Source organism: Ceratocystis lukuohia, assembly GCF_044167205.1.
Source record: "Ceratocystis lukuohia strain C4212 chromosome Unknown Supercontig6_pilon, whole genome shotgun sequence".
NCBI lineage: Eukaryota > Fungi > Ascomycota > Sordariomycetes > Microascales > Ceratocystidaceae > Ceratocystis > Ceratocystis lukuohia.
This window is the reverse complement of record NW_027263525.1, coordinates 551,193-564,902: the sequence shown is the minus strand read 5'-3', so window position 1 is coordinate 564,902 and position 13,710 is coordinate 551,193. Positions and strand designations below refer to the sequence as shown.

Below are 13,710 nucleotides of genomic sequence, written 5' to 3'. Positions count from 1 at the left end.
TCAGTTTGTCTTTTGCAGAGTGCATAACTTCTAGCCCGTTGCCTCTTGCTATCCCTCCCTCGGTCCTGCTCTTCGCTTGGTTTGCTTGTTATAAGTGGGTTGCTTCATTTCAGGTAGTGTTCTGGCCCAGACGCTTGCTTGTTCTTCTCAGCCAGGATATTGCCTGTATCTGTCTGCTCTTCCATCCACATCTATTGTGAGTTCTCAGCCAAGAAAGTCCCGTTTATAATTTTTTTGGCCCCTTCTCTTTTCTTTCTCCCTCTACTCCCTCTATTCTCGTCTTTTTCTTTCTTGTGGCTTCTTGTTTGTGTTTGTATCTACAACAGCTTGTTGGCTTGTCCCCCTATTCCGACTGCTGGCTTATATCAACTTGCTTTGCTTTGCTTTGCTTTGCTTGCCTAGTTCATTCTTCTACTCTGCCCTTTTTATTCCCTATCCTTTCTGCCCATCCTCCTTCTTTTAACTCTTTGACTTGTCAACTTTCCTCTCTCACCCCCATCTTGATTTCCCTATTTCATTGTCTTTCTCACTACGTTTGTCGACACAAACAAACATTTGTTCTGCGTTTTCCCTTATTTGCCTCCAGCTCCACCCCTCTATTTATATCTCCCCGTCCCCCCCCCCCCCCTCTTTACATACCCCCACCATCTCTCTTTCCCTCTCTCCAAGTTCCTGTCTATACTTGACTTTAAACCCTTTGTGTTATCTTCCCCCCGTTATAGCTTCGTCTTCGATAAGGAGATGCGCTACTGTTTAGAATCCCAGTTTTACTAATACGGGGAAGGATAGTCTCTGAGAGGTCTCCAGAAATGTTAGGCGTATATTTAAATCGCGCCACCTGGATGGCCGCGGTTGAAACCACCGAGAAATTCTATGCTGTCATTGTCTTTGCTGTCTTCATTGCAATTTCTCTCATCTACAGCGTCAAAACCTCGAGAAAACCTTCCGACTACCAGTCCCTTGGCAGCAAATCTTCTGCCTCGGCTTCTTCCGCCTCTTCTCAGTTATCCTTTCGCCTTGAGACCGGTCCTACTGGGAGGAGAGTATTCGTCTCCATTTGCGGCTTTGTTGGTTTAACCTTCTTCATAGATGCTTGGTGGCTCCTTTCACAAGCTACTGCCCTCCATGTCGACGTTTTGGATCCTAACTCAACTTATTGGGCTGGCACTCCTCGTCTGGTATGATACCATCCACTTAGACTCACAAACAAGACCCCACCCCTTGACTTAAGGCAACAAGTTTTTTGAGCTCTTACAAGACAGTAGATTAACATGCTTTTCTCTAGATGTACCTTTACAGCTCACTCTCCCTCTTTGCCTTTTTCGGAATCTCCCTCAACACTAGCAAGCATGGTCCTGGGGTCGCTCATCTTTGCTCATGGATTGTGAGCTTGACTGGTGAAGTCATCATCATGTTTGGCTCGTTCCTTAGTCTCAAACCCTGCGATCAGGCTGTCGAGGACGAAGAAGAAGCCTGCTTTGATGCATGGGCACAGGGCCGTATGGTTATTTGCGCTTTGCGCACCGTCATTATCCTCGGTGTTTGCTGCATTCTATTTGCCACGCTTTCCCAAGCCTATTACCAACACATCTCGGCTCTGCACGAAAACCTTTCTGATTCCAACTCCGAAACGTACTCACATCACGACGAAGATTGCGAAGTCGGTGAATGCGACGAGACTACCGGTCTGCTAACGAGTAACGAGTGCGATTACGGGAGCACTAAAGCCCCCGCTTCCACCCGTGGCCGTGATGAAAATGCTGGATTCTACCGTCCGAAGAAGATTCCTCAGCGTTCATGGTTTGAGTACCTGCGTTCGTACAGTGTCTTTTGGCAATACGTATGGCCGAAGGGTAACTTGCGCCTCCAATTCCGTGTCTTGATCTGCTTCATGATCCTTTTGGTGCAGCGTGCCGTCAACGTCCTGATCCCGTGGCAGATGGGCCAATTGATGGACTGCCTCCAAAATGTCAAAAACAGCGATACCTATGAGGGCTTTGCCGAGGACTTTTTCAGCACTATTCCTTGGCTTCCAATTGCCATCCTTGACTTCTTATTTATGTTTCAGGGCTCGGCCGGAGTCTTGGGAGCTATTCGCCAGCTTCTTTGGATCGATGTGTCCCAGTTTTCCTACAAGGGAATCGAAACAGCAGCGTTCCGCCATGTCCACGGTCTCAGTTTGGACTTTCACTTGGGCAAGAAGACTGGCGAAGTCCTGTCTGCTCTCAACAAGGGAGCGTCTATCAATAACTTCCTCGAACAAGTCACTTTCAATTTGTTCCCTATGCTTTTTGACCTTATAATTGGCGTGTACTTTTTTTCCAGCGTTTTTGATGGTCTCTACGGTACAATTGTCTGTGTCAACACGATCTGGTACGTATGGCTCAGCATCAACCTTTCTCGCGCACGCGCTGATCAGCGCCGTGAAATGACCAACGCCGACCGTGAGGAAGAAGCCGTGAAAAACGACTCCATCACTAGTTACGAAACAGTCAAGTATTTCAATGCCGAAGAATTCGAGTACCGTCGTTACGAGGAAGCCATTGACAGGTTCCAACGTGCGGAGGCCAATCTCAATTACGAGACAAGCAAAATGACATTTATTCAGGCCTTCGTTTTTAGCGGTGGTCTAAGCTTAGTTATTATTGTCGGGTGTTGGCAACTTGCCCACGGTCACATTTCTGGTGGCCGCTTTGTAACCTTGCTTTCTTACATGCTTCAGTTGCAGAACCCTCTGAACTTTTTCAACCAGTTCTATCGGACCATGCAACAGGCGTTGATTTCTGGCGAGCGCTTGTTGGAGCTGTTTAATTACCGGCCTACAGTTGTTGACAAAGAAGGTGCAGAGGAGCTGAAGGCTTGTCAAGGTCATATCACCTGGGAAAATGTCAACTTTTCCTACGCGGACAAGACTACGGCACTGAAAAACTTGAGCTTTGATTGCCTTCCTGGATCTACCACTGCTTTTGTTGGAGAATCCGGCGGCGGCAAGTCAACTGTTTTCCGTCTGATGTTCCGCTACTATAACGCTACTAAGGGAGAAATTAAGCTTGATGGTGTCAATATGCAGGACCTGAGTATTAACTCGATTCGTCAACACATCGGCGTTGTCCCGCAGGAAACTATCCTCTTCAATGAGACGCTCATGTTTAACCTTAAATACGCCAATCCCAATGTTACAGACGAGGAGGTTTACGAAGCTTGTCGGGCGGCGAAGATTCATGACAAAATCATGACTTTCCCTGAACAGTATAACACCAAGGTTGGCGAGAGAGGAATGCGTCTCAGTGGTGGCGAGAAGCAGCGTGTTGCTATTGCCCGGACCATTCTAAAGAACCCCCGGATCATTCTGCTTGACGAGGCTACCTCCGCTCTCGACAGTCATACGGAACAGCAAATCCAGACGGAACTTGCGGCTCTTGGAGTTGGGCGTACGATGATGATAATTGCGTAAGTACATGTCTTTTATTCTATTCTGATCTTGAAGAATATCTATTAACCGACACATATATTTCTAGCCACCGCCTGTCTACTATTACACATGCCGATCAAATCATAGTGCTTCACAAGGGTGAGGTTTCTGAAAAGGGCACTCACGATGAGTTGATTCACAAGAAGGGATTGTACGCATCGATGTGGGAGCGCCAGATCCATGCGGAAAAGGCAGCTGAGCAAACACGGCAAGCCCTGCGTCGTGAACGCTTTCGTCACGGGCTACAATCGAGCTGCGATCCATCGGACAGCTGCAGCATTTCAACGGACTCCCAGGAGCATGAAGACTCAGACAACGCAACGGAGCCGCCTAGCCCACCGACTACTAGTTCGCCGGAGGCTAGCCCAGAGCCTGACGCTGAGCGCTTGAAGCGCGACTCACTAAAGAGTTTACTCTCATAGTCGAGACAGGGTTTGTCCATGCTGTAAAGAGTCATTTCCAAGGCCATTAGCAGGTTGGTCTGTCTAACCGACTCACTAAAGAGATTACTCTCATAGTCGAGACAGGGTTTGTCCACGCTGCAAAGAGTCATTTCCAAGGCAATTAGCAGGTTGCCTGTCTAACCGACTCACGCATCGACACTACACGAAGCAAATTGGACGATGCCGTTTATTTTACGATTTTATGTGACAGGCTAGGGGAGTTGTTGCAAGTATTTAGCAAATTCTTTCCCATTCGGTCCTCTATACTACTCAGAGTGGTACAGAGATTACGACGAATTTGGCTCTTCTCCCTGGACTAATGATCTACCGATGTACATGCACACGCATACATACGCATACGCATACGCATAGACACACATGCGCGATACTCATGCCGGATACAAAATATCTGTGGCCATATCAAACTTTTTCTTTTTAGCTTTGTTCCGTTTTAGACGTCTCATGAAAGGGACGTAGAAAAAGGGAACTTGAGCTTGAACTCTTATGCCTATACACTGGCCTTATTCATCAGATTTGTTTTTTTTTCTACTTTTTTTTTCCTTGTCTTCATTTTGGGTTGAGGAAGGAAGATGAACAGAGCAATGGACTACAAGTTTATCACATTGACCCGTATGTGAAGAAGTTCTTTGGCTCGTCTTCTCTCTTTCAGCTCTTGTTTTCATATCGGGTTCTGGGATCATTTGCTTTTCGTCAAGAGTCACTGCCTGGATTGGCGTTCTTTATTTTTCTCTCATCTTATTATTCTTTGTCTCTTTTTTATTCTTTTTTTATTTTTCTTGTTTCAATTATTGGGAGGAATCTAGCATATGATGCATTTGTTTTTGTTCTTATTTATTCTGATTTTCTTTTTGGTCAAGGGAAAAGAAGAGGGTTTACTCAAGCTTGTGTTCGTTACGTGTGTTTCGTTCACTTTTGTGTCCAGGTGAAGCTGAGGGGGGCGAAAAAAAAAACAAGGCTGATCTGTCTTGTAGTCGGCGATGAGAAGAAAAGAATCATTTGTTTGATCTTTTCGTTTACCTGTTTTCCTGTTTATTAGTTGGTGGATGGCGATCCGTTGGCATGGCGAGTGTTCTTAGTTGAAAGGCCAGGGTCCTTGTCTTTCTCAGCTACAACAAAACAGAAAGCTGGGAATAAATTAATTAATTAAAATCGTATTAATCAAGAAATCAAGACAAAAAAACAAGCAACTAATTCAAGATCTCAAGAGGGCTGGCTGTCTTCCGTTTTTTTCTTAGACGTAAAATAAAACAAGAACAATAAAGGCATGATCAAGGGCTTCTAGCAGGAAAGCTAAGGTGAGACCTTTTTCCTAATGTGTCTTACCTCCTAAGAGGATGTGAATATGGGATTTTCTTTTGTTTTAGGTGGACACTCTACTCCACAACGCAGAAACAACAAGACGAAGAAAAGAGTAGTGAGTATGTGAGGTATTTTATAAGACTTACTTCTCCTTCTCACCGGGTGGACTTTCAGAGCCTCCAATCTGACAGGCTCACAATCTCGCAGCTAATATATGTCATTTTAACTCGGGAAAGAGCAATATCTAGCGGGTTGCTTCCAATCCAATCAATCTACCAAAAGAAAAGTCTAGATTGAAAAGGACCCCCTCCCCCTCCTTCCTATCTCTTTTGCCTTCCTTGTCCCTCCCTTCCCGCGAAAGCACGTCTTGCGGATACCCGGGTTGATCCCCGTCTTAGTATCATGTTATCAGTCAACCATTGTGGCAGTGGAGCGAGTCTTTTACAACAAGGACAAGAGAAAAAAACAAAAAGGAAGGCTTTAAGAACAACTAGTCAAATAGAAAATGAGAACTAAAATAAAGATAAATTACCGTTTCTTTTTGGGAAAAATGAGCATGTGAAGCCGAGAAAAGGGAAAGGAAGGGAGTGTGTAGAGGAGAAACAAAAATAAAACACCGCAACTGCATAAACAGGAGCAAAGGATGAGGGTAGAGGTGGTTTCCTTCGCTTTGCTCCGGCAGCAAGTAACTACTCCCGGGACACCTAGGAGTTCATGGGACGGGTGGCTGTTCCTCTCGTTTACCATCGAGCCAGCTGCAAACACCTGGAATGTTTCGACACATGGAAGAACCCAGACCGGAGACTACTGAGCTTTTTTTTCTACTTTTTTTCCCCTCCCCTTGTTCAATCAACGGCAAGCCCATAATTTTCGGAGGCCCCCTATAAGAGTCAGTCGTGCTGACGACGACTTAACGAAAGTTCTAGCAAAAATAGAAATATGTTCGAGTATGCATGCGCGTTCCAACATTGCCAAGCCCGGCTTCCCGCTCTCCGCATAGTCCATAGCAGCGGGCTTGGTGAGCTTGGTTGGCTATTCAGTTAGCTAGTCTAGCCGCCTGCCCCGTATCGCGCATCTACTGCTCCTCCCTCCATTCGGCCAACCAAAGCCTATCAGACGCTATTTTTCCTCTCCCCCACTTCCCCTCACCTCACGTGATAGTATCGTTCTGCAGCACCACCACCTACCACCTCCAAAAGACCCGCCCCGCCCCGTGTCCCTACTTCTCACTCATGCGAAGCTTGTGAGATGGAACGCTGAGATGCGACGTTGTCTTGTCCGCGAGTACAGCCCCTCCTGCCTTCTCAGACTCTTGGCCAGTCCTGGCGGTCATGGCCATGGGATAATTTGATCTTTGATCCAATCACAGGTCTTGTTTAAGAGCTTAGGCCAAGCCGGGGCAGCGCACGGGACGGCCTAGACTGACTGTCGCTCAATATGGGTTCAGACGTGCAGGCCGGTAGGTAGGTGCATATATAAAGGGATGGCCACGTTTAGATGGCCGGTGGTGGGGTGGGGGAACTACCCGTCTATACAGTGTGTGTATGTGGGTCTTGAACTGAGGCCGAGTGCAGCGTAGCAAAGATACCTGCAGAAATAAAATGGAACAAACGAAAGGGAATGTCTTTTGAAGAGAGATCTCGACACGTATGATGTTTCCTTGAGACCACTGGCTATTATTTGTCGTGCCGTGCTCGTGTTCTTTGGCCCTATTACAGCACAGCAGTCAGCGATACGTGACCTGTCATCTTTTGATAGCGACGCCCGGCCTAAGCGAGTTCAGCATACTCCGCCTGTTCTCGGTTCATAACGCAGTGGCAGGAGGGTCTGGAGGTTCCTGATATCCAGAGCGGAGATTTTTGCAAAGTCAAGAACCATAGCTAGATCTGAGAGAAGTCTGTGTCCATCTCCCTTCAGCCGTCTTTGAACTCCTAGAAAGTGTGAATCTGAGCTACAAACCTAAGCGTCGTCTGTGTGTTCTGCCTTGCATATACCTTCCTGTTTAGGTACTTGACTTCGGCCGGATCGCCATGGGCCCCACGGACGCTGAGAACTGTATTTTGTGTTTAGGGAAGATGTCAACTACGTGGGATACCAATGGCAGCGGTGAATATAGACGGACAGGATAGCTAGCTATGGGCGAGGAAGAGACAAAGACACACAATCAACAGTCTAAGAGAGACTTGAAAGGTAGGCAGCCAAGCTGCTAGAGCTGACCGATAGTTCTTGGTTGATAGTTCCCCGAGATTGTGACAGCTGTCGCCAGACGCCAGTGTCAGCTGTGAAAAGAGCAGCGCCTCAAGACGTCATCAAGGCCCTTAACTATCAGCCTTATGCTTCAACATCATCTCAGCCTCGCCAATTAAAAACGCGATCCTACTGAAAAAAAGTACACTCCGGGGCAGAAAGTCATCACATCACAGTTAACCATTTTATCTACAAAAGTTATGATTTGAAAAAAAAAGAAAAAAAAAATCGTGTGCTTCTTGCTTCTACTGTTTACATCTGTTTCGCTTGCTCGTGCTTTCCATTGCGTGATATTCACTTGAGCTTGAGCTTCTACACTAAAAAAAAAAAGTGCTTCGATTTTTGGCCAAGTCTTTCTAGCCTGCTTGCACAACCTGGATATCGATAACGCCAGCACGGCACACCTTCACCTAAAACGCTCGGTACCCAAAGTCTCTCCAGCTAGCACGCTGCAATTTCCTCGATATTAGTTATTTGTCTTATACCATCTCTGTTGTGGCACATACTCCGGGCATAATTCCCGTTCAACTCAGCTGCCGTCGCCGTCCGCTGTCATGGGCTCCTCAGATAACGTCAATGTGCCCGCGGCAGCAGGCAGTTACTCGGCTGCCACCATCGACACCGATTTGCGCACCAGCATCAACATGACGCTCCTGCGTGACGGCCACGTGAACAAGTTCCGTCTTCCCCTTTCCCTGCTCACCTGATTTGCTGCCTGTCTAAAGCTCCCTTCGCGCTAACTCGGGCCTTTCTCTCGCGACTCCAGAATCCAAGAGCACCTGCTCCAGTCTCTCAATTCCAACTCTGCCGACTGGCCGACCCTTGTACAAAACCATGCCCTCACGCTACTACGCAACGGTGAAGCCTCGTCCTTTCCAGACCTCCTACGCCGCGTACTAGATGACGTTCGCGCTGCCAACTCTCCCGCATCGCTCGCAGCCCTCGCCACGGCTGATCCCGGCTCGCCCTCAGCTACCACAAACGGCAGCAGCAGCACTCGTGACAAAGACAAGGAAAAGGAAAAGGACACCGACAGCATCCATGGATCCTCAGAGTCGACCAACGGCGATGGTCTAGCAAGGAACGGCGGTAGCACTAGCGCTGCTCCGGCAAATGGGAACTTCGAGGCGGGCTTGGCACTGCCGCGTGCTGTGGTGCAAAGCGCATTGCGGGTTACTCGGGATTGCCTTGAAGATGTGGTGACAGTGGACGAATAGGTGTTGACAGGCCAATGAATGCGATTCTATGGGGTATGGTGTGGTGCAGTGTAGCATGGTATTGTTTTATGTTTCGTGGCTCTTGATGTGCTTAGTTTCCGTTTTTCTTTGTTATTATTGTTCTTGTCTTGTTCTTTGCATCAGGTCTGAAAGTGACGATCTCTAGTACGCAGTTTCCCTTGTTACAATATATACTTCTCATGTAACAATCGACACGGTGTTTCATATTCCCAAGCTATGTGTTAGCCATCGCTAGTCTTACATGTACACATGCACGTACTCGACACTTAGTACACGAAATTAACTATAAATCGAAACCTCAACTTGAACATCAGACACCACCATCAAGGCTACTTCGTAGATAATGATGGCGGAATTGACATGGAAGCTATCTAGCTAAGGGCAGGAGAAAAGAAAGGAAAAGCATGGAATAACATATCATAAAAAAGACAATCGCATAATTCAGGCATAAAAAAGACAAGCACAAAACAGACAACTCCAAATCCCAGATCACGAAGCATCCATGTTCGCTCTTAAGCCCTAGCTTCCGCTCTCCTTCCTCTAGGCAGACACAAAACAGGCCTCTTTACTCTGGTCGACGAGGTATCTCGGGGGCTGCGTAAAAAATGAGGAACAAAGTAGGGAAAAGAAAAGAGACATTACAGTACGGAAGCTTTCATTATTTCCCTTCCCAATGCATTTAGTCGTACAGATCATCATCGTTGCCCGCATCGCCGAAGTTGTCACCGCTGGCATTGCCGGCAGCAGCCGACGCGGCAGCCTCGGCATCAGGGAATTTGAAGAAGGCGCCAGGACCGGCAACCTTCATCTGTTGGGAAAAGGCTTCATAACGGCGAATTTCCACATCGCTAACCGAGCGACGTGCCATCTGCATAGCCTCCTCAAAGTGGCGTCGGGTCAGCTGAGGGACGGGGTCGTCGCCAGACTCCTCCTCATCAATTTCCATACCAGCCTCCTCGAGCTCCTTGGTACGCTTGATATCAGCCATAATGGACTCCTTGATGGCAGTCTTGACAGCACGCTGCGTGATAAAGCCCAAATCAGCACCGGAGAAACCGTGAGTCTTGGAAGCAATAAAGTCTAGGTCGACATCTTCGGCCACAGGCGTCTTGCGCAGCTGAGCCGCCAGGATACTCTTGCGTCCAGGCTCATCAGGCAGAGGAACATAGATGAGCGAGTCCAGACGACCAGGACGGCACAAGGCGGGATCCAGCTGCTCAGGACGGTTGGTGGCACCGATAACAAATACGTTCTTCTTGGAGGTCATGCCATCCATTTCTATAATCAAGTTAGTTCCCTGTTCTTACCAAAATCACAATACGATAAACTCACCAGTCAGAAGCTGATTAACAACACGGTCAGAGGCACCGCCAGCATCGCCAACAGAGCCACCACGGGCCTTGGCAATGGAATCCAGCTCATCAAGGAACACGACACAGGGAGCAGCGGCACGGGCCTTGTCAAAAATGTCACGAATGTTCGACTCTGATTCACCAAACCACATGCTCAGCAGCTCGGGTCCCTTGACAGAAATGAAGTTGGCCGCGCACTCGTTAGCCACGGCCTTGGCAAGAAGAGTCTTACCAGTACCGGGAGGGCCGTAGAATAGGACACCACGAGAGGGCGACATGCCAAACTTGAGGAACTTTTCGGGGTGGTCGACTGGGTACTGGACGCTCTCCTTGAGCTCCTGCTTGACATTGACCAAGCCACCAATATCGTCCCAGCGAACGTTGGGGACCTCGACGACGGCAACCTCGCGTAGAGCCGAAGGGTTGGAAACTCCGAGAGCAAAGCGGAAGTTCTCCATGGTAACACCAAGAGAGTCTAGAACCTCGGCATCAATGGTGTCCTCATCCAGATCAATCAGATCCATCTTTTCACGAATCTGCTGCATAGCAGCCTCCGAGCACAGGGCAGCCATATCAGCACCGACATAACCGTGGGTCTCGGCAGCAATCTGCTCGAGGTCAACATCGTCGGCAAGCTTCATGTTCTTGGTGTGGATAGAAAGAATCTCCAGGCGGCCAGTGGGATCGGGAATTCCGATGTCAACCTCGCGATCGAAACGGCCGAAACGACGCAGGGCCGGATCAATCGAATTAGGGCGGTTGGTGGCGGCCATAACGACAATATTGGCACGCGCCTTCATGCCATCCATGAGCGTCAGAAGCTGAGACACAACACGGCGCTCAACCTCACCATTGGTTTTGTCACGCTTAGGAGCAATAGAGTCGATCTCGTCAATGAAGATAATGGCGGGGGAGTTCTTTTCAGCTTCCTCAAAGGCCTTGCGCAGGTTGGACTCAGACTCACCAGCCATCTTACTCATGATTTCAGGGCCGTTGATAAGGAAGAAGAAGGCACCAGTCTCGTTGGCGACAGCACGAGCCATCAAGGTCTTACCGGTACCAGGGGGTCCATACAGAAGAACACCACGAGGGGGCTTGATACCAATAGACTTGAAAAGCTGAGGATGACGAAGAGGGAGCTCGACCATCTCGCGAATCTGGGCCATCTGCTTGCGGCAACCACCAATATCGTCGTAACCAACTTCGTTCAGGTTAGACTCCTCATCTTCGCGCTGAATAGGCTCGCCTTCGCAGTGAATGATAGTGTCTTGGGCGACAATACCAAACTCGGGAGGGTCGACCTGGTCGACCTTGAATTCGACCTGTCTCATACCACCGCGAACGGTAAAGATGTCGCCCTGGCGAACAGGGCGATAGGCCTCACGGAAGTACGGAGCCAGGAAAACATCGAAAAGGGAGCCGGTGATACCTTCGATAGTATCGGCGATGGGAAGAACAGAGATACGCTTAGCCTGTAGTGAAAAGGAGCATTAGTAAGACTGAAAATAGAACATGCGTATATGTGGCTAGAGGGAGGAACAGCTTGAAAACCTACATATTTAATATCGGGGCAAGGCGAAATCGTAATCATGTCGCCATTCTTGACACGCAAATTGTGGCGGACAACTCTGTTGATGCGGGCATTGCCCTCTTCTAGCTCTTCGTCGGCGAGGACAATGAGAACTGTGTCTTTCCGTTTCTTGCCGCGGACCAGGACAGTGTCGCCACGGAACAGTTGTAGCAGCTCCATGGTCTTTTCGGGGAGGGCAATGACCGAATTATCATCGGTACCACCGTCAGTGACACTATAAGGCAGAAGATTGGGCGACGGTTAGCGTTTTGTTGGAGTTTTCATGCCACAATTAGAGTTAGGCCGGGGGGAGTGCGAGTATTTTGATGGGAATGTAGCAACACATACATCAGTTGATTGTCCTTCTTCTTCTTTTTCAAGATAGCAGTTGCAACATCATTCTCCTTGAGGTTGGTCAGTATTGAGCGGATACACAAAGACGGCCCAGAGCAAGCTCTGAGAGGCGGGGTATTCAACAACTAACATCCTTGATCTCGGCGCCGGATGGGTCACTACCATAAACAAACGATTAGCAACGGTGAACAAAAGCGAGTTGGCGGGCTCCTAGTGGACTTTGGGCAAGGCAGCTGTCCATCTGTGAACAGAAGTATCATTGCCGTAACACCACATCATCAACTTACTTCAGATTGACCTTCTTCTTGTGCTCTTCGGTCGGAGCCATGTTGAGCGATTTGTAGTGGAAGATGGAATTGGGTTATTCGATAATGAGGATGATAAGAACAGATGCTGTAGCAAAGGGCGTGTTGATGATACAAGTTATCTCTGCACAGCAGAGAAAAGACAGACGAAATCGAGCGAGAAGTCGATAGAAGAGGTTCAAAGTGAGCAAGGCCAAGGCAGGTGAGACTTGATAGCAGGAAAAAATAGAAGATTGATTCTTGACAATAAGGAATCAAAGAGGGAGAAGAAGAGACAAATAGGGTTTCCAGCTCAGCAAGATCAAAACGTTGACGAGATGGGCAGAAGTCCTGCTTTTGTAGTCGGAGGAAGAAGGAAGCAAGCTTTTAGTAGAGGAATAAACAAGTTGCAGCCAGCAAGGCAGGCAAGGCGAGGACGTGGGCAAGGCTCAACTAAGCAAGAAACACCCCGATAGATTATCTATAATGCCCTCTAAACCCCTGTAGCTTCCAGGCTTACAGAGCTCGAGTAGCCCACAGCACCAAAAGTAATGCTTCCCGCAGCAGCTAAACAGCCCCAGCTAGGCTACCCTAGCAAAATGCCCCACTTCTTTGGCCCCTCGCTGCGCTTAGTCACCCAAGAGTACTTCTATTTACACTACAATTCTGCAGCAGGAGGAGGTACCAGCCACGTTTACCAATGATGCCTTGGGCCCTTTTTTCAGGGTATACAAGAAGTTATCAGAAGCTTCTAGTTTCCATAATCACTGTAGGCAGCGGCTGGAATACGCAATCGGGAGGGGACGAGCTTGCTGTTTTCGAACTGGTAGGTCAACCACGGCCTTTCACTGCAAAGTCCATCCATCCATATCGCAACAGACCTCCAAGTACCTTTGACTTCCCTATATCTTGCTACCTATGGTCGTTGCATGCCATCGGTGGTCGGCCGGTTGTAGTAGTGCTCTCTCGGCAACCAAGCAAACGTAAACACTACAAGTACAGCACACCATTAATAGCTGCGTATATTTTCGAAGTTGTCTACTACATGTTTGCCCTAGGCAAACTTTCAGTTTCATCCAAATCATGTTTCGCCTGGAATGTGTGCAGCTTGCCGCCCTTGCAAAGCTCAACACCTTGGCTCAGCCTTTTTTCCTCAGCCTCGCCCTACAAGACAAATTATAACAACATCTTAAAAGTACGGCATAGACATGAAACTCCCAATCGCTTCTATTTATTTCCGTCTCTTTCTCTCTCCATTCTCGAATATATTTCGTTCATGTGTTCATCTTTTCTCTACTACAGTATTCCCCAGTGACCGGCTCTATTTTGCTTCTGCCTACATGACATCATCATGTGTAGAAGCTTTGTCATTGCTCTCCCTTCTTCTTCTCCATTCTATATACCACACCTTCCACTATACGTCTACATGC

General features: G+C 48.1%; 3 protein-coding genes across 3 annotated transcripts; 2 read left to right on the top strand and 1 right to left on the bottom strand.

Annotated features, from left to right (window-relative positions):
* Positions 1 to 809: 809 nt before the first annotated feature.
* HOO65_060151 (Heavy metal tolerance protein) lies at positions 810 to 3,894 on the top strand (the record flags this gene model as incomplete). Its single annotated transcript, XM_071003661.1, has 3 exons — positions 810 to 1,178; positions 1,286 to 3,431; positions 3,560 to 3,894. 3 exons carry the CDS (start codon positions 810 to 812, stop codon positions 3,892 to 3,894), a joined length of 2,850 nt encoding a protein of 949 aa, XP_070857501.1.
* Positions 3,895 to 8,036: 4,142 nt separating this feature from the next.
* On the top strand, positions 8,037 to 8,699 carry HOO65_060150 (uncharacterized protein; the record flags this gene model as incomplete). Its single annotated transcript, XM_071004065.1, has 2 exons — positions 8,037 to 8,150; positions 8,271 to 8,699. 2 exons carry the CDS (start codon positions 8,037 to 8,039, stop codon positions 8,697 to 8,699), a joined length of 543 nt encoding a protein of 180 aa, XP_070857500.1.
* Positions 8,700 to 9,399: 700 nt separating this feature from the next.
* HOO65_060149 (Cell division control protein 48) lies at positions 9,400 to 12,324 on the bottom strand (the record flags this gene model as incomplete). Its single annotated transcript, XM_071003669.1, has 5 exons — positions 9,400 to 9,998; positions 10,053 to 11,544; positions 11,628 to 11,877; positions 11,991 to 12,098; positions 12,284 to 12,324. 5 exons carry the CDS (start codon positions 12,322 to 12,324, stop codon positions 9,400 to 9,402), a joined length of 2,490 nt encoding a protein of 829 aa, XP_070857499.1.
* Positions 12,325 to 13,710: the final 1,386 nt, after the last annotated feature.